This window comes from Aotus nancymaae, unplaced genomic scaffold, assembly GCF_030222135.1.
Source record: "Aotus nancymaae isolate 86718 unplaced genomic scaffold, 86718_ANA_hifiasm-v0.15.2.pri h1tg000063l, whole genome shotgun sequence".
Lineage (NCBI taxonomy): Eukaryota > Metazoa > Chordata > Mammalia > Primates > Aotidae > Aotus > Aotus nancymaae.
In genome coordinates, this window is record NW_026988477.1 from 956170 (window position 1) to 973992 (window position 17823).

Here is a 17823-nt window from a genome sequence, read left to right on the forward strand (position 1 = left end):
TTTGGGAGGCTGAGGCGGGCGGATTGCCTGAGGTTGGGAGTTTGAGACCAGTCTGACCAACATGAAGAAAGCCCGCTTCTACTAAAAATACAAAATTAGCCTGGCATGGTGCCACATGCCTGCAAACGGGAGGCTGAGGCAGGAGAATCACTCGAACCCGGAAGGCAGAGGTTGTGGCGAGCCAAGATCTCACCATTGCACTCCAGCCTGGGAACAAGAGCAAAACTCCGTTTTGAAAGAAGAAAGGAAGGTTGGGAGGGAGAGAGGGAGGGAGGGAGGAAGAAAGGAAAAAAAGAAATGATCAAACCAGACCGGTCCCTGACGGGACCGTCTCCGCCCACCTGTTTGTGTGTGCCCGACGGAGAGCTGGGGTTCCGGGGTGACCCAGAGCTTTCTTCCCTTGTGGGGAGTGGGGGTTGGGGTGGGGCCGTGGGAAGCTCTGGGCGAGAGGTGACAGGAGCCCCCCCTCCCGGGTGTCCAGTTACCACTGGCCGACACACAAGCCTTCCTGTGTGGAAACCCGATCGCACAGTGGAGGGAGGGCGAGGCCCCCACTCCCTGGCTCCCAAGTCCTCCCCATGGGCGCTGCCCGCCCTCTTGGGCCCACCCCACGGGCAGGCCTTCCCGGGACAGGGTGTCATTCCCCGTGGCAGCGCGAGGCCTCAATGTACCCCAGCCTGGCGGGCGAGACCGGCCTCCCAGTGGCTTCTGGGAGCTGAGACCTGCCGTGGCCCAGCCCCGCAGAGCAGCGTCCCCGGGGACCCAGCCCAGGACCAGCCGAGAGACACAGGACAGATGGGCAGGGGGTGCCTCAGGGAGCACCCGGCCCGCCAAGCCATTGGGTTCCCCTCCTCACACCCCACGTACCTGGTGGGACTCCAAGCCCCACCTCAACCGTGACATCGGCCAGGGGCGGAGGGGGTCCGGGGCCTCCCAGCTCCAAACCACCTGCCCTGTGCCCTGAAGGCTGGGCTGTCCGCTGTGCCCTCGGGAGGGACCCTGGCTCCCACTGTGGGAAGTCCCCGCCCCCTGATCCCGCCATTCCTTGGCAGCTTCTGTCCCCAGCGGCTGTGGTGAGAAACTCTCAGTCGAGGCAGGTGGCACCTGCACCTGAGCCCAGGGCCCCAGGGTGTCCACCAGGGGGCAGCATCGGGCCACATCCCCCACCCCTGCCCAGGGGCCCCTGTTTAGGGGAGTGAGGACAGTCACCTGGGGTAACAGCCTGGTTTATTTGCACAGAAGGAGAGCAGGGGACCCCTCCCCCAGGACCCTCCGGAGCCCTCCCAGCCAGGGAGGGCGGGGGTCCACACGGTGCCCACCCTCACCTCACAGCTGCTCGGAGGCCAAGACCTCAGGGTTCTCGTAACAGTGGGTGTCTTTAGTGGTGGCCTGCGGGGGGCTACAGGCCTTGCAGGGGCAGCAGCGGGTCACCAGGCGGTCCCAGGGCTCCAGAGAGTGGAGCCAGATGGGGAGCCAGGCCCAGGAGCGCAGGCGGGCCGGCAGCCAGGCCGGCCGGCGCCGCTGCAGGATGCTGACCAGGACGACGAGGAGCACCAGCCCCACCAGGGGACCCCCGACGGCAGCCAGCACCGTGCCCCCTGCCAGGGAGAGCCCAAAGACTGCCAGGGGCAGCAGCAGGAAGCCGAGCAGCAGGTAGGCCCCAGCCACCCAGCGGTAACGGGCGGTCACTGCCCCAAAGTGCCTGGCCAGCAGGATGGGCAGCCGCAGCGGAGGCACCAGGTACCACAGCAGGATGCCGGCCAGGTTGAAGAAGAAGTGGATGAGGGCGACCTGGGGGCGAGGGGGCCGTCAGGGACCTGGGTCCGATGAGGTGGGGTCACCAAGGGCTCGGGACCCCTGCCCTCCTCCACCCTGCAGAACGGACCCCAAGTCTGAAGTTCATTCTGCTCCATGGCTGAGATGGCCGTCTGGGGGGCGGACTGTGGCCAGAGGTGGACACGCTCCTCCCGCATACCTCCCCGCACGCCTGGGAGCTGCAGCCCAGCCCAGCACCCCGGGCGCCAACCACCTCACTGCTGCCCTATGGGGGACCCCGTAGGGGAGGCACCCTCTGACTTGGCTCTGCCTGTGCCTCGTGCCAGGAGACTCCTCCTCAGCCCTGAGGCCCTAGGGGAGGAGGTGCAGGGCCACAGAAGGGAGAAGACACGTCCCTCCAGAGGCTGCCAGACTGCAAGGATGCACACACAGGTGCAGTCTGGAGGGCTTCCTGGAGGGGGTGGAGTAGGACCCTGCACTGGGAGGGTCTGAGTGAACAGAGACAGGGAAGAGCCAAGGCCTCGGGTGGGATCTGGGGCTGCTGTCCTGGTCTTTTCCTGTCTGAGGCGCAGCGTGGCCCGGGACTGCAGGAGCTGAGCCTGCTGGGTGTCCGGGCAGCAGGTCGGCCGAAGACGGGGTGTTTTAGCAGGAGAACTAGCTGGACTGAGTGAGCCTGGGGGTGGGGCACAGAGCTGGGGGCTCAGACTGGGGAGGTGTCCTGGAGGCAGAGTCACAGCCGGGACAGCGGCAAGGCAGGGCCCAGCATGGGTGCGACTCGGCCATTGCAGATGTGGCATGGGGGGTGGGAGGGTCGTCCAGATGGGGACCTGCAGGGGGTGAGTGGCTGCTCCTCGAGGGAGCAGGGGTTAGGGGAGAGGCATCTGAGGGTGCTGGAATAGAGGGGCTTGGAGTCCCCTAAGGCCTCGGGGGCAGGCATCCAGGGGCACAGCAAAGAGCTGAGAAAATGTGGAAATGAGGACGTCTCAAGTGAGGAGATGCAGAGTGGGCAAGAGATGTGCGCAGGGCCCTGGGGGCCAAGGAGGCTGAGCCGTAGGGCTGAGGCTGGCGGCCAGGGACCAGGTCCAGGAGGGCGGGGGCGCAGTCAGCCTGGAGGGCCAGGAGGGCGGGGGCATGGCCAGGGAAGGGGTCCGGGAGGGCGGGGGCACAACCAGCCTGGGGGTCCAGGAGGGTGGGGCATGGCCGGGGAAGGGGTCCGGAAGGGTGGGGGCACAGCCAGCCTGGGGTTTCTGGGAGGGTGGGGTCATGGCCAGGGAAGGGGTCCGGGAGGGCGGGGGCACAGTCAGCCTGGGGGGCCAGGAGGGTGGGGGCATGGACAGGGAAGGGGTCTGGGAGGGCAGGGGTACAGCCCGCCTGGGGGCGTGGGGCTGGGGACACGCCTGTCCGTGGGGCTGACAGGGAGCTTGGCAGGCTCTGGCAGCGGGCGGGCGCGCGGGCGGTACCTGCAGGGCGCTGAGTATCCTGTCTGCGGGGCTGGCCAGGGCGGCCAGCAGTGCTGTGGTGGTGGTGCCGATGTTGGAGCCCAGTAAGAGGGGGTATGCCCGGTCCAGGCTGATCACCCCGACTCCTGGGGGAACTGGGGGTCACCACAGGGCCCCAGCCTGAGCCCCTGCTCCAGAGGCCCCTGCCCGCCTGCTCACCCATGAGGGGCACGATGGCTGCTGTGAAGACGCTGCTGCTCTGCAGTGCAAAGGTCAGGCCGGCGCCCACAAGGAGGGCCAGGTAGCCGCTGAGCCAGCCCAGAGGGAAGGGGAACTCTGTGGGGGATGCCGGGTCAGCCCCGGCCACCACAGAGGAGGCCCAGGTAGCCGCCGAGTCAGCCCAGAGGGAAGGGGAAGTCTGGGGGGGATGCCGGGTCAGCCCGGCCGCCGCACCTCCGCCCCAGCCCTCACCCGCATTGATGATGGTCTTCACGGCCTGGGCCACTCGGCCATGCAGCACAGAGTTGAGCAGCTTGACGACGAGGACCAGGCAGCTGCAGAGCACCAGCAGGGAGCCGGCCAGCAGGATGAAGCCCACGGCCAGGTCCGTGAGCTCCGTTCCCGCAAACAGGTGGTGGCCTGGAGGCAGGGCAGGGGCAGGTGAGGGGAGCCCGAGGGGCCGGCGGGCGCAGGTGGGCCTCACAGCGCAGCCTGTCCGCAGGGCCGTGCCGCTCCTCTCTTTGCGAGGGTGGGCGAGGGGGAGCGTGGGGGGCTTGGGGGGCGTGGGGTGGGCCGGGCCTCACAGGGCAGCCTGTCCGCCGGGGCTGTGCCGTTCCTCTCCTCGCAGGGGCGGGAGTCTCCACAGTCGCTGCTGTTCCCCTTGGTCTGGCGAGGGCAGGGAGGACTCAGGACAGGCTCAGTTGGCAGACAGAGGTCGGGAGCTCGAGGTGAGGTGGCGGGGCTCAGCAGGTGGGGGCCGGGGGTCGGGGAGGGGCGGGGTGGCGCCTCACAGGCTGTCCAGCGGAGCTGCACCACTGCTTGATGAGGCTGCCGCTGGCGTTGCCCACGATCACATCAGAGTCCAGCTGCGGGCCGGAGGGGTCGTGACAGCGTGTGAGACCCTCCCTCAGGACTCAGCTGGGGCTCTGACGCCCGCGGGGTCCAGCCCAGCCCTGCCCGCTGCTGCCCTCAATGCTGACCCTGCACCAGGGCAGGGCCGGCCTCCGCCTCCCATCGGGCCTGCTCCGGCTCTCACCTGCACGATGAGGTGTGTGAGCGGCTTGGTCAGCACCTTGAGGATGTCGGGCACCTGTGCCCCGGGCTCCAGGCGGGCGGCACCCACGGCCAGCTCGCTGACCCTCTCCAGCAGGGCCGTGGCACACTCCAGCGGCAGCATGACCAGCATCGTGAGCCAGTTGAAGATGCCGTGCACCGCCGAGCCGCTGAAGGCCCTGGGCCGCAGAGTCGGTGGTGGTGGGGGTGGCCTGGGTGCAGCCCTGCCCGGCCCTTCCGCCCGCAACTCACCTCTGAAATTCATCCCGGTCCCCTGACTGCGCCATCGAGACCAGGGTACTGGTGATGGATGTGCCTACGTTGACACCCATGATGATGGGCACGGACGCCCGGACAGTCAGCACTGCCGGCGGGGTGCTGAGTCAGCCTGCGGCCCGCCCCGCCCCCGCCCCCGCCCGGGGAAGGAGGGGACACGCACACTTAGCGGCCACCATGCTGACCACGATGGAGGAGGATGTGCTGGAGCTCTGCACCAGGGCCGTGACCAGCACACCAATGACCAGTCCAGCCACGGGGTTGGACAGCACCACGTTGTCCCTGAAAATGTCTCCGGCCAGTCTGCCTGCACCGGCGAGAGAGCCACGCTAAGGCGCGGAGGGCCGCCCGCCAGCCCGCCCCGCCCCGGCCGCCCGCCCGCCCGCCCGCCCGCCCTGCCACTCACTGCCCAGCAGCTGGAAGGCGGAGCTGAGGACGTCCAGGGAGCAGATGAACAGGTACAGGCATCCGAGGAGCCCGCAGGCCTTGAGGAGGTTCCCGGCCACGAGACGCAGCCTGCCGGCCGTGCGCAGCTCTGAAGACACAGGGCAGGCTGTCTCTGGCCGGCCTCCACCCTGACTGCCCCCCCAAGGCCCGTCATCCTCGGCCCCCGGGGGCCGTTTCTGTCTCCTCTGTCCCCGAGAGGGCGGGGTCCCATTTCCTCCTCCTCTGTCACCCCCAGGGCAGGGCCTGGGTCCCCTCTGTCCACTCCCCCTGCCTTTCCAAGCCAGAAGCTTCTGGGACCTTCTCTCGAAGAAGCATAGCCAGCTGCAGGAGGGGAGGGACGGATGGGCAGGGTGGCTCGTCCACCCCAGGACAGGACACATGGTGGGCTGAGGGACACGCGCCTCCCCCCAGGGGCCTGCATGGCAGGGTTCTCCACGCACAGCCCGTTTGGGCAGGCCCCGCCCTGCTCTCTCTCCCCAGCCCCCCCGGGGACAGAGGCCTGCCAGCCTGGCACCCCCAGACCCACCTTTCCAGGGCTGGCTGGTGTCCTTCAGCTGAGGGAGGGCCCAGGGGTCTGTGTTGCCCTCCTGCAAGACTGGGGCAGAGCTAGAGGTCCCTGTGGGGGTGGAATTGAGTATGGCCATTTCCAGGAACCCCCCGAGCTGGGGGCACCAGGGCACAGGCCAGAGGAGGGGCTGAGGCTTGAGAGGCCTGGAGTGAGGGCCAGAAACGGAACAGGGAAGACGGGGCTGCAGCTGCGTTGGACCTGAGCGGAGCTGTCAGAGCCGTGTGGGCTCCTGGGAGGTCTGTCTGCCCAGTGCCCGGGGGGCAGGTGGTCAGACCGGTCAAGGCCTGGGGCGTGGGGCCTGCTGGTACCTGCATTCTTCAGCGTCCTGTCTGCTAGGTCCACTGCATCCAGAGTGGGGTGGGGGACCTGGCTGCCCGGGAGGGAGCTCGGCATGGATTTCGGGCAGGGACAGACCCAGGCCCAGGCCCGGATCTGCTGGGGAGACCCACGCGTCAGTCACACCTCCTCCTGCCTTGGCCCCGGCCTCACAGGCTGGATTCGCGCCCCTGGGTTCCCTGAACTGAGGCCTTGGCCGCCACCCTCCCTCCCCACCCCCTTCGCCATCCACAGGGGATGGCTACAGTGACCTCAGGCAGTTGTCAGGCGAGCCCAGTCCAGTTCCGGGGCCGACTGAGGGGCCCTGGCTCCCCGGCTCCCTCGCTGGTCCCGACTGGAAGGCCTGGCAGGTGCCAAGGGTGCAGGGTGCTGGGCTCAGGCCGGAAGCGGCCGTGAGCTGGGGAACCTGGGGGCCTCTCCTATCAGGTGCCATCAGGGACGCTGTGGATGGTCCCGACTTAGACTTTGGCATTTGATACCAAACAGTGACGTCCTGGCTTGATAAGGGACCCATGCCCTGGTGATAGGGAGCAGGTGGGGACCAGGTGTCCTCACACCACCTCAAGGCTCCTGGCCCCGAAGCAGCTGCTTTCTCAGCCTCCTGGACCTGCTCACCCCACACCCTCGTGCCGCCCACCAGGACCTTCCACCCAGGGCCCTGGGCTCAGGTCCAGGCATCCTCCACCTCACCCTCCCTCCTGCTGCCCGAGCCTGCTATCTCTGGTCCTTAGGTCCTGGAGGCTCAGGATGGGGCCCGAGCCCTGGGCTTGGAGGCCACCCAGCCTCAGCCTCACTGTCCCTGGGCCCCAGCCTGGTCCTGGGAGCTCCTACCTGTGTGGGTGGTGAGGTGCCACATGCAGGAGCAGCAGGGCGGGAGCGGGTGCAGGTCAAAGGTCCCCCGATGGTGCACATGACCTGCCGGCGCTGAGCCCGTTAATGTTTACCCAGGAGCCCAGGTCCCCACGGGGTACCCTCCTGGCCCCGAGGCCCCGGGCCTCGTCCACGTCCTGTCACGCTGTGGCTGGGAGTGGGGTTTCTCCCAGGTGCATGCTGAATCAGGCCCAGGGCGCTGCAGGGCACCGGCCTTCAGGACTGGACATCCCCAGCGGGCATCCGTGTGACCCAAGAGTCACAGCGCACCCAGCTGGGCAGGATGCAAGATCACGGCTGGCCTTCCCGGGCGCCGGAGACTCCAGTCCCCACCTCCATGCATCTCAGGGCTCCGCAGACCTTCTCAGGGTCATCCCTGCCCCTGACAGTGGGGAGGGAAGCCCTTGGCACCTGCTGGTGGGGAGGACAGTCTTGTTCATGTAGTCAGGGAGGGCACCCAGCCCGAGGTCAGAGGGTTCGGATCCAGGTGCAGGGTAGGGCTGGGCCTCAGCAGCGATGGAGGTGGGCAGAGGGAGAAGGGCAGGGCCCCCCAGGCCACCATTGACACCACTGCCTGGCCCGCCACACCGCTCTCCCCAGCGGAGTCCCAGATGGCCCCACCGCCTGTGTGGTGTCCCCTAGGAGGACTGGGCCCCTTCCTGGCTTGGGGTATGGGGCAGCTCCCACAAGGCTCGCCCTGCTCTGCTGGCTACCCAGCCCCCGCTGCATGCATGGGACTTTGCCCCAGAGACGGTAGACGCTTCTGAGTGTCCACTCAGCAAATTCTCTTCTGTCCCATCCTGCGACCCTGCTCCGGGGGTGGCGGGGGGGCAACAGTCTGTCCCTGGGCTCCTGAGTAACAGTGACTTCTATGGGGGCAGGGCGGGGTGTCACTGCCATCCACAGCCTCCAGCCCCGGCCCCTTCGAAGGGTCTGTGTGGTAGCTGCTGGGAGCCTGGAAAGGTTCAGCCGAGGATGAGGCCATCTGGGCCGTGACCTCAGGCAGGTCCCAACCTTCTCTGGGCCTCAGGCAGGCCCCTCCTCGGCGTCCTCCTCAATGCCTGTGTGGCCTCGTGCCTGCACTGGACCCTCCAGGAACAGTGCCGGCACACAGTGGGAACTGCATGAGTTTTGCAGAGTGGGTGAATTCACAGGGCTTCCGTGCAAGGCAGAGAGGAAGGAGGTCGCCTTGCCGCCCTCCTGGCACATCCTGGGACATTTGTGGGAGAGGGGACCTGCTCTGGCATCCCATTGGGCACAGCCCTGCCTGGCCCTGCTGTGCAGCCTGCAGCCCAGGCCCCGGGACTGGCCTCTGCATCCTCCTGGGAGCCGTCCTTTGCGCCGGGTCTAGGCCCGAGCCAGGCTTGCCGTCCACTCAGACGGCAGCAGCCTCGGCAGGCACATCTGGCTGGGCTAGTCGGGGGTCTGGTAATTCTGGCCAGGAAAGGTGGGAGGTCACTAGCCTCCGGCGAAGGCTCCCAGTCCCCAACCTCAGGCTGTGGCCTGGGATCGCACCACCCCACTGGGCCACACGGAGCTGTGTACAGGACGCCACTGCCAGGTGGTTCCGAGTGGGCTGTGCGTGGCCAGGAGTTCCAACGCGGGCATTTCCCCTGCAGGGGCAGGAACGGCCAGAGTCAGACCTCGGGGCTGCCTGGGGGCGGGCAGCAGAGGCCGCCACAGCCCCAGCAGCAGTGTCTGGGCCGAGGGAAGTGGGGCTGGGGGCCCAGGGCAGGGCACGGCCCCACTGGCTGCTGAGTGATGGCACTGCCTTTGAGGGAGGTGAGGGGCAGGGGCTCCAGTCTTGCCGGCTCCCGCTCAGCCTTGACTGCCAGGAAAGCAGCCAGGTCCAGGTCCAGCATAGCCACCCCTCCTCGAGGCGTGGGCGTGCTCTGGCGGCACTGAGGGCAGGGGATCCAGCGCTGCTCGGGCGCCGGCGCGTCCAGCCGCCGCACACACGCCTGGCAGAAGGTGTGCCCGCAGTGGAGGCGGCGGGGCAGGTGCCCGGAGAGGTCATAAGCCGAGCAGCAGACGATGCAGTCACTCCTCCGGGGGCCGCCGTCCCCCGAGGTCTGGGGACCCTCCGGCTGCAGCATCCTGCGAGAGGGAAGCCCGCAGTGGACAGCCTGCTTCGGGCACCGTCCCCATCGGTGGGGTGCCGGCCCCAGGAACCTGCCCCAGAGGTCAGGCACTGGGTCTGTGGGGCTGGTGGGTGCAGACCTGGGAGGGAGGGTGCAGGAAGACACCAGGGTCCAGGTACCTCTGCTTCACGTGGGCACCAGCCGGGCAGTCTCCTGTTCCCGCAGGACACCCTGGCCCCCACCCTCACAGCCACCCGGAGCCCAGGCCTCTTACCTGCATGGGCTCTGCTGGGCTGCTATGCACAGTCAGGGGGTGGCCGGAGAAGGGGGTGGGGACCCAGGGCACCCTGCGGCTCCCTCCTGGCTTGCATTACCTGCCTCACACAGGACTCAGGAGAGAGGCAGGTGGCCGGCTGGGCGGGCATGGGCTCCCGTTTCAGCCACAAAGCCTTGAAACTAGATCTGATGGCGTCACCCACTTGCAGGAGATAAGGTACCCTGTGCCCCCTGCCCACCCCTCCAATCCAGACCCAGCCACCTTCTGCTAACGCCTCATTCAGGCTAGCCTTGAGGGGTCCATTCCCCTGCTCTCAGCCCTTCTCCCCACACTCACACCCTTCCCCACCCTCCAAACCTTCCCCACTTCCCCTCCCCCCTCCCCTCCCCATTCCTTACTCTCTGCCTCCCTTACTGGATTGTTTCCCTGCCTCGATCTCCGCTCACATCTCCTCCTCTAGGAAGTCTGCCGGGATTTCCCTGGGGCACAGAGCCCTCTGCAGACTTTGCCACTGTGCTTGTGTGTGGATCTATGTGGCTTCTCAGCCTCACCTTGGTGCCCGCCAGACGGCAGGGGGCCACGTCTGCCTGCAAGGCCTCCAGGTGGCGCGCCAGCTCCGTGTCTGGGGCTCCCCACTTCCAGCTCGGGTCCCCAGACAGCGCCAGACGCCGCCTCCTCAGCGGGCAGCCCCAGGCCACCCAGGAGGCCCAGGTTCCAGGAGGTGCCGTCAGCCCGTCCACACCAGACCGCAGGCAGTGCACAGTCAGGGGACCGAGAGGGGTTGGGATGGGTGGGCAGGATCCCAGGACCACTCACAGCCCTGCTGGGTGGAAACAAACGGCCCCTTCTCACCCCTGCCCACCCTCTTGGCAGTCTGCCCCTAGGACTGGTCAGACAGGTTCCCGTGGCTGGCCTGGGTGCGGTCACCCTCTGGTGGGGGCCGGCGACGGAGCAAGGCGGGGAGCCTGGCACGCCAAGTCCCTGCACAGGGTCAGGGTAGTGACCCATCCATCCCACGCCTGGAGACCTCTGCATGCCAGGTGCCTGCCCTGCCCTGCCCTGCTCTGCTGTGGGGCTAGTCACCGTGTGTCAGGGGAGGGCTGGCCTGGTGTGAGGACCCGTCTGTCCTGCGTGGCCAGCTTAGCTGCCGCCTCCTCGCCTTTTCTCTGCCTGCCTGGAACACCAGGGTGCCCCACGTTGGCCCCAGCAGTCGCTCCCTTCCTGGCATCCTGGCCTGCAGTGGTGAGGCAGTCCCTGTGCAGAGCAGCCTAGCGCCTCGAGCTCAGCTCAGACCGACCGGGAGACGGCCCCAGCACCCATGGCCCCAGCCTCCTTCCCTCCCCATTCCCTGCTTCGTCCTCAAGGCCTGGTCCAGGCCACCTCCTCCCAGAAGCCCAGGCCTCAAGGCAGGACAGCAGACGTGCAGGAATTAGACATTTCCTGGGAAACTAGAAAAACATCCCAGCCGAGGCTGGGAGGTGAATCACCAGTGGGCAGGGCGCGATCCAGGCTGTCTGGGCCCTCCTGTCCTGAGCTTCCACTCCCTGAAACCTGCGGCTCCTGCCGCACCCACCGCCCTCCTGCCAGCACGCTCCTCCTCTTGGAGGCCTTTCCTGGGGTCCCCCCAGTTCCATCCTCCTGCCGGCCGACCCACAGACTGACCCCAGGGAGCTCAAATCCAGACCCTGCTCGGCCAGGGCCGTGGACACACTGCAAGTCCCCATGGAGCCTCTGGGCAGGCCGGAGACCGGCAGGGCAGGGGAGAGCGTGGATGTCGGGAGGCAGCGCCAGCCCTGTCCCTGCAACGTCCACAGTGACTGTGTCCCCGAGTGCGCATGCGGCCGATGCTGTGTGTGTGCACGTGTGTGTCCCCGAGCCCACACAAGGGGAAAGCTGCTCTGTGTCCAGCTACAACCCCCTCCCAAAGGAGCCTGCGGCAAAGAGGAGTTGCTGTGAGACCACCTCGCTTTATTGCCCCGGCCTTAAGGTAATCGGGAGCGCCCCTCTCCAGCCAGGGCCTGGGATTCCATTTCAGGAGCTCGGGCTGAGTGGTCACCTTCCTGGTGGGTCCATGCCCAGTCCCTGGTGGGAAGGGGCCGGTGCCTGTGACAATAGCCACCCCGAATGTTCAGGCACTGCCTGGGTCCTGGCCCTGGCGGGGTGGGCCGGGCTAGGAGACGACGCAGCAGCAGCAGCTGTGGCAGCGGCAGAAGGGCGGGCAGTGGCAGCAGCGGCAGCAGGGGCAGCAGCAGCAGTGGTGGGCGATCTCGTCCCCGCGCCCCACGGGCGGGCGGCCAGCGTAGGTCAGTCCGGCCGGGCGCCGACTGCTGCCGTATGGGCTGCCAGGCTGTTGCCAGGCCTGCTGGTTCTGGATGGGCGCAGCCCCCTGGGTACCCTTGGCGCCCTTGGGCCCTGGGACCTCGGTCGGCCGCAAGAGGCGGGTTGGCTCCGGGGCACAGGGCCGCACTGGCAGCGGCTGCATCTCCGAGAATGGGGAATGGGCGGGAGCCGCCTCTAACTGCTGCCCCAGGTCAGGCCGCAGGTGAGCCCGGGGGATGCTGATGTGGGCATACGGGTTCTTGACGACCATCTCGTGGGGGTCCATGGCCTAGCCTGCAGGGGTGGGCAGAGAAGACAGATACGGACTCAGTGGAGTGGGACGGCTGCCCACAAGCCTGTGGCCCAAGAAAGCCCCCACCCAGGAGCAGCGTGCCTTGTCCGAGGCAAATGTGCCCAGCGGTGCAGTGACCTCAAAGTGACTTGCACGTGTGTACAAGGCGACTGTCATGGGCAGGAGCCAAGTGAGAGCGGGGGCTGGTGCCTCCCCGCTGCCTCCCCTGCCAGGGATCCTGCCCTCTCCTGGTGGCACTGCCCCTGGGATGGAGCTGGGAATGGGATGGGAGAGGCTGAGAGACTGGAGGGGGGGGGGCTGACCCTGCAGTGCCCCTGAATTCAGGGCAGTCCCAGGGCTGAGGGCTCACCTGTGGTGGCAGCGCGGCAGTCTGTCCTCTCGGTCCTCTGAGCTCTAGGTCCCAGTGCCTGAGTTGAGCGACTGGCAGCCGCCTTTTCCCTCCTTGGGAGGGGCGGGGCCGTGGGCGGGCCTCAGAGATGGGGTTCCCGAGAGGCCCCAGCAACTGGAGCACGGCCGCTGGCCCACCCCTCATCCTTAGATGGGCGGCAGCCTAGACCTGGGCTCCGAGGGGCACTGCCAACCCAGTGACTCAGTCCCCTCACATCCGGGGCACGGCCTGGCCTAAAGGGCATCTGCAGCTTGCCGGACGTGAGGGCAGGAGGTGAGCCTGAGGTCACGGCTCTGGAAAGGAAGTGGGGCGAGGCCCTCGAATTCCCGGGCTGCAGTCCCCAGCTGTTGCTCACACACCTCAAAGCCCTGGCTGAGGCAGGGCCTCTGAGCCTCTACTCAGCGGAGACCAAGGTGTTTGACAGCTTAGGCTCTTTTTGGGGCTTTCTGCCTTTTTTTTTTTTTTTTTTTTTGAGACGGAGTTTTGTTCTTTGTTGCCCAGGCTGGAGTGCAATGGGCCCATCTCAGCTCATTGCAGCCCCTGCCTCCCGGGTTCAGGTGATTTCCTGCTTCAGCCTCCAGAAAGCTGGGATTACAGGAGCCCGTCACCACCCCCGGCTAATTTTTGTATTTTTAGTAGAGACAGGGTTTTACCATATTGGCCAGGCTGGTCTCAAACTCCTGACCTCAGGTGATCCACCCGCCTCGGCCTCCAATGTGCTGGGACTACAGGCGTGAGCCACCGCACCCAGTGGTTCTTCGTTTAAGACAGGGTCTCACTGTGCCATCCAGGCTGGAGTGCAGCGGCACCACCTGGGCTTACTCAACCTCCTGGGCTCTAGTGATCCTCCCACCTCAGCCTCCGAGTAGCTGGGAGGAGGACAGGCGCACCGCCACGCAGGCTGGTTCTCCGTAGACGGGCAGGTCTCACTGTGTTGCCGAGGCTGAGCTCGAACTCTCCTCCACCTCCCAATCTGGATTCTAGGCGTGAGGCACCGTGCCGAGCGGTTTTTCTGCTTTTTTCACTGATAAAAAATGTTTGATTTGCACGTTTTGTCACGGGTCTTACGATCAATAACACGGGCTTTAGATACTCCTATCTCAAACTGCAGTTACCCTCCGGCTGGCGGGCGTGGGGTCCACACGGGGCCCCCTAGCGCCCCCAGCCTGGGTCCCCGCCTCCAGCCCAGCTTCGGCTCCATCTGCACCGGCACAGGCAGGGCCGCTGCGGGCGCCGCGGGACAGTGGGTGCAGCGGGCACCGAGGAGTGCCGCGGGGCGTCCCGGGGCAGCGGGGGTCTTGGCGCCCAGGGGAGCACCAGGAAGGGCGGGGTCCAGTCACGTGGCCCGGAGGCCAGGGTGACCGGGGTGGTCTGTGCGGGGGCCAGTCAGACCGGTGCGGACACGAGTTCAGGCAGCCCGGCCCCGATTTGGGGAGAACTGGGCGCTGCGGCGCACCCGACACAGGAGGCCGGCGACAGAGGTCCACTGCGCAGGCGCCGGAAGCCCCGCCCACCGCTGTGCGTGCGCCTATGGCGCATGCGCCAACTAGGCAGGGACCGGCCGTGGAAATTTTATTCCCCAGAAGCCTTCGCGCTCTAGGGTTTCCCGAAAGACCAGGTTCGGATGTGACCAATACTCGGCTTGGGCCTCCCCAGCTCTGAGCGGCGGGGCTGAAAAGGCCCAGCGTTGGGGGCGGGGCCTCGTGGCGGGGGCGGGGTCTCATCCCTCATGGGGCGGGGTCTCGCGGAGTGGGCGGGGCCCGCGGCCTGGTGCGTCCTCGGGCGCGCGCCGGGTCGGTAGGTAAGCACGGCCTGCGGCGGAGCTGGGCTCTCCCCAGGCCCAGGCTGCCTCAGTTGCCCCACCATCATGCCAGGCCCCGTAAGGGCCCCTCGAGCAGCACCCCGTCACCCGCACACCGCTCCCTACTGCTCTCTGAGTGACACTAGCCCGAAGCCCCATGGAGGGGCCAAGCCAGACCCTCAGGGCAGAGCCGCTCCTCCAGCCTGGTTTGCCCACGTGGGCTCCCACACAAGGGGCAGCGTCCCCTGTGGCTCAGCACTCTGCAGGTCCTGGGGCTCGGCCTATAGCGGGTGCGGTCCGGCCCGTCCAGCGGAGAGAGGGGCTGAAAGAGGCCAGGCTGTGCAGGGCCTGGTGCGGGGTCCAGAGCAGGTCACAGCGAGCAGCAGAGGCCCTCGAAGGCCTGGTCCCCTGCCTGGCTGTGACCGGCAAGCCCTGGGTCCTTCCCTCGCGCGAGGGCTCTGCAGGCAGAAAGGCGGACCCAGGAGAGCAGAGCAGCCGGGGCTGAGGAAGCGGAGAGGCCTGGCCTGCGCGCTGTTGGGCAAGGCTGCCCGCTGAGTGTCCGGGCCACCCTTCCCCGAGCAGGTGCGGTCCTCAGGGCCGCCTCCGCCCCGCGGGGGGCTGCCAGCCTGTCTTTCGCGCACTCCCACCCGGCCCGGCCGTCCGCTGCCTCGGCCTTCTCCTGCCCCGCTCGTGCCCCTTAGGGTCCCAGCGCCCTCTCCGAGCTGCCACACCGGGCACGGGCGGGGCTGGAGGCCTCGGGGCCTTCCCTGGGGGCGGGGGCAGACGGCGCCGGTGGGCCCTGGAAGCAGCTCCCCTGGGACCCTCCGCGTAGGTCCCCTCCCTCCCGCTCCAGTGTCCGGAGGCCTCCTAGTGTGAGGAGGAGAACGGCCGATTCCCCCAGAATTTGGGGAGGCTTGACCAGGACCCAGGGTCAGCCTGAGCAGGAGGGGAGCGGAGAACTGGGGCGACGCGGGGGTCCTGTCCCCTACGCAGCCCGCGGCCGAGGGCGACGCCAGGAACGGACTGAGGGGCGGCCGGGAGGCTGGCCCCGCCCCGCGGACCCCGCGCGGGTCCCCAGACGGGGGGTGGCGCTGCGGGCGCGGGCGGGCGCCGCGCGCACTGCGGTCCCCGCGCCTCCGCCGCAGAGCGCGCCACGCTCCGCACGCACCTGCCGCCGCCGCCGCCGCGCCGAGCCCCGCGCCCCGCGCCCCGCGCCCCGCGCCCGCGCCCCTGGGTGCCGCCCGGGCCCGGCCATCGCCCGAGGTCGCCGCAGCTTCGCCGGAGCCGCCGGAGCCCCCCGAGCTGCCGGGCCGAGGCGCGGGCGCCGCGTCCGGGCCTGCCTTTGAGACAACCTCTGCGGCGGCGGCGCGCGGCCGGGACGCCAGGCTGGGGCAGGTGAGCGCAGGGGGCGGGGGCCGGGGCGGGGGGCGGACTCGGCGCCCCTCCCCACGCGGCGGGGGTCGGCCCATGGGAAGGTGCGTCCGGCCTTGGAGGCGGGGACCGGGGAGGGGGCTGGGTTCCGAGGCCCGCGGAGGTCGGGATCCCGCGGCTGAGGTCAGGGTCAGAGGTCGGGCGCTCGGGCCTTTGTGCGGGCGGAGGGCGAGGGTAGGGGCGGCCTGGGTACTATCCTCACGGCGTCTCTCACCTGCAGCTCAGGCCTGGCCCAGGCCTTGCCTCTGCTCCTGCCGCGGAGCCTGCCGCCCGGGTCCTCCTGCAGCCAACGCTTCGGCTAGCTGCCTTCCCTGGGCGCCCTGTCCTGGAGCCATGGGGCCCACCCAGCCCCTGCCTGCCCCGATGTCCCAGCCCGCGGCCTGCTGACCTCGGCTGCCGGGGGAGCCCCCCCCACGCCCCCTCGCCAGCCTCAGCAGCCAGAGACCCTGGGTGAGACCCTGGGCCCGACGCCCAGTCCAGGGCAGCCTCCCACGCCCCCCTGCCCCCGCCTGCCTCCCCCTCCCCCACCCCTTCCTCCTCCTCCCAGGACTGGACCAGGGAAGCCACTGTGGCCAGTGGGGGGGCCCCTGCGCCCCCAACTCTCGCCGGCTGCTCCTAGGAGTCCACGGGCCAGCCGGGGCCCCCCCCAGGCCTGGCGGGACCAGGATGCTGCCCCGTCACCTCCCCCCCAGCCCCACACCACGCCGCCACCCACCCGAACACCCAGTCTGACTGGAGACAGCCGGATGCCCTCTGACCCTGGGCCCGAGGCGGGCAGTGGCTGGCCGGGCCTCCTCATGTCCTGCTTGAAGGGTCCCCATGTCATCCTCAAGATGGAGGCCATGAAGATCGTCCATCCCGAAAAGTTCCCTGAGCTGCCGGCTGCCCCCTGCTTTCCGCCCGCTCCCCGGCCCACCCCTACTCTGGCACCCAAGCGTGCCTGGCCCTCAGACACAGAGATCATTGTCAACCAGGCATGTGGGGGGGACATGCCCGCCTTGGAAGGGGCGCCCCACACCCCTCCGCTGCCACGGCGGCCACGTAAGGGGAGCGCGGAGCTGGGCTTTCCCCGCGTGGCCCCCGAGGACGAGGTCATTGTCAATCAGTACGTGATTCGGCCTGGCCCCTCGGCCTCGGCAGCTTCTTCGGCAGCAGTGGGTGAGCCCCTGGAGTGCCCCACCTGCGGGCACACGTACAACGTCACCCAGCGGCGGCCCCGCGTGCTGTCCTGCCTGCACTCCGTGTGTGAGCAGTGCCTGCAGATTCTCTACGAGTCTTGCCCCAAGTACAAGTTCATCTCCTGCCCCACCTGCCGCCGAGAGACTGTGCTCTTCACCGACTACGGGCTGGCCGCGCTGGCTGTCAACACGTCCATCCTCAGCCGCCTGCCGCCTGAGGCGCTGACAGCCCCGTCCGGGGGTCAGTGGGGGGCCGAGCCCGAGGGCAGCTGCTACCAGACCTTCCGGCAGTACTGTGGGGCCGCCTGCACCTGCCACGTGCGGAACCCGCTGTCCGCCTGCTCCATCATGTAGGAGCGCCTGCCTGCCCGCCACTGCCCGCTGAGCCTCGCTCGCCGCTTCTTCAGGGACCCGGCCCTGCCCTGCCGCCTGCTGACCCTTCCTTCCCCACCATGACTTCTGGCCCCACCCCAAGTGGCATTGTCGTTGCAGCCAACTTTGCCATTAAAACTCTTTGCCAAAGTTTGCACCTGTTCCCTGGAGTGAAGCTTGCTCCTGTGGGCTGCGCTCAGGCCTGGGCCTAGGGTGGCACCCAGGGCGGCCGCCCACACAGGGCTCAGCGTGGAGCTGCCAGAGAGGCCCAGCGCTGCTGTGTGCGCCGGGGGCCGGGCTGGGCTGTGCATGCAGGAGGGCTCTCTGGGCTGTGAGCATGGGTGTAGACCCCCACATGTGCGGAGTGGGCTGCTTGTGGGCGCCTGGCAGGGCTATGTGGCGGGTGTGCAGAGCCACCCCAGCTGGGCAGAGAGGACATTTTCGATGGTGTGGGGGACAAGTCGGTTGATTTCCCTCCTGGTGCCTACCTGGCCCCGAGCACCCACATGGGTCCAGTGTTATGCGGGAGTAGCCTTTGGGCGTCTGTGCAGGGGTGTGGGACAAATGCTGGCTGAGATGGTGGTGGGGGAATAAGGACCCAGGGCCTCCTGTCTGGCACCTGGACCACCTGGGTGTGAGGAAGAGCCCACCCCAGGCTAGGCGAGGTGGCACATGCCTG

The 17823-nt window shown here is 68.2% G+C and overlaps 4 protein-coding genes across 7 annotated transcripts; 1 reads left to right on the forward strand and 3 right to left on the reverse strand.

Moving 5' to 3' along the window:
* Positions 1-1220: 1220 nt before the first annotated feature.
* On the reverse strand, positions 1221-7269 carry SLC34A3 (solute carrier family 34 member 3). 3 transcript variants are annotated; one of them, XM_021671460.2, is made up of 13 exons: positions 6946-7269; positions 6087-6210; positions 5737-5826; positions 5170-5298; positions 4927-5070; positions 4740-4851; positions 4471-4666; positions 4226-4300; positions 4019-4100; positions 3687-3854; positions 3435-3551; positions 3237-3361; positions 1221-1791 (listed from the first exon to the last, which is right to left on the reverse strand). In XM_021671460.2, the coding sequence occupies exons 1-13, from the start codon at positions 7024-7026 to the stop codon at positions 1327-1329; spliced, it is 1908 nt and encodes a 635-aa protein (XP_021527135.2). In that variant the 5' UTR covers positions 7027-7269; the 3' UTR covers positions 1221-1326. The 3 variants fall into 3 exon arrangements, with proteins under 3 accessions (XP_021527135.2, XP_021527137.2, XP_021527136.2); XM_021671462.2 differs by lacking the exon at positions 6946-7269 and adding an exon at positions 6805-6895; XM_021671461.2 differs by lacking the exon at positions 6946-7269 and adding an exon at positions 6366-6414.
* Positions 7270-8621: 1352 nt separating this feature from the next.
* Positions 8622-9132, reverse strand: RNF224 (ring finger protein 224). The gene is given in 2 exon segments (XM_012445175.3): positions 8622-9027; positions 9029-9132. Coding segments are annotated over 2 exon segments (510 nt in total).
* Positions 9133-11289: 2157 nt separating this feature from the next.
* CYSRT1 (cysteine rich tail 1) lies at positions 11290-15889 on the reverse strand. 2 transcript variants are annotated; one of them, XM_064366065.1, is made up of 3 exons: positions 15809-15889; positions 12324-13386; positions 11290-11955 (listed from the first exon to the last, which is right to left on the reverse strand). In XM_064366065.1, the coding sequence occupies exon 3, from the start codon at positions 11945-11947 to the stop codon at positions 11513-11515; it is 435 nt and encodes a 144-aa protein (XP_064222135.1). In that variant the 5' UTR covers positions 11948-11955; positions 12324-13386; positions 15809-15889; the 3' UTR covers positions 11290-11512. The 2 variants fall into 2 exon arrangements, with proteins under 2 accessions (XP_064222135.1, XP_012300599.1); XM_012445176.3 differs by lacking the exon at positions 15809-15889 and having other exon boundaries at positions 12324-13522.
* Positions 15307-17294, forward strand: RNF208 (ring finger protein 208). Its single transcript, XM_064366061.1, has 2 exons — positions 15307-15558; positions 15815-17294. The coding sequence occupies exon 2, from the start codon at positions 16341-16343 to the stop codon at positions 17124-17126; it is 786 nt and encodes a 261-aa protein (XP_064222131.1). The 5' UTR covers positions 15307-15558; positions 15815-16340; the 3' UTR covers positions 17127-17294.
* The last annotated feature ends 529 nt before the right edge of the window (positions 17295-17823 follow it).

Coding starts and splice junctions, on each gene's coding strand:
- SLC34A3 (XM_021671460.2), bottom strand. CDS start 7,026: ATGTGCACCATCGGGGGACCTTTGACCTGCACCCGCTCCCGCCCTGCT. Junction 6,211..6,945: donor GCACCTCACCACCCACACAG/GTAGGAGCTCCC, acceptor TCTCCCCAGCAG/ATCCGGGCCTGGGCCTGGGT. Junction 5,299..5,736: donor CACCAGCCAGCCCTGGAAAG/GTGGGTCTGGGG, acceptor CTGTGTCTTCAG/AGCTGCGCACGGCCGGCAGG.
- CYSRT1 (XM_064366065.1), bottom strand. CDS start 11,947: ATGGACCCCCACGAGATGGTCGTCAAGAACCCGTATGCCCACATCAGC.
- RNF208 (XM_064366061.1), top strand. CDS start 16,341: ATGCCCTCTGACCCTGGGCCCGAGGCGGGCAGTGGCTGGCCGGGCCTC.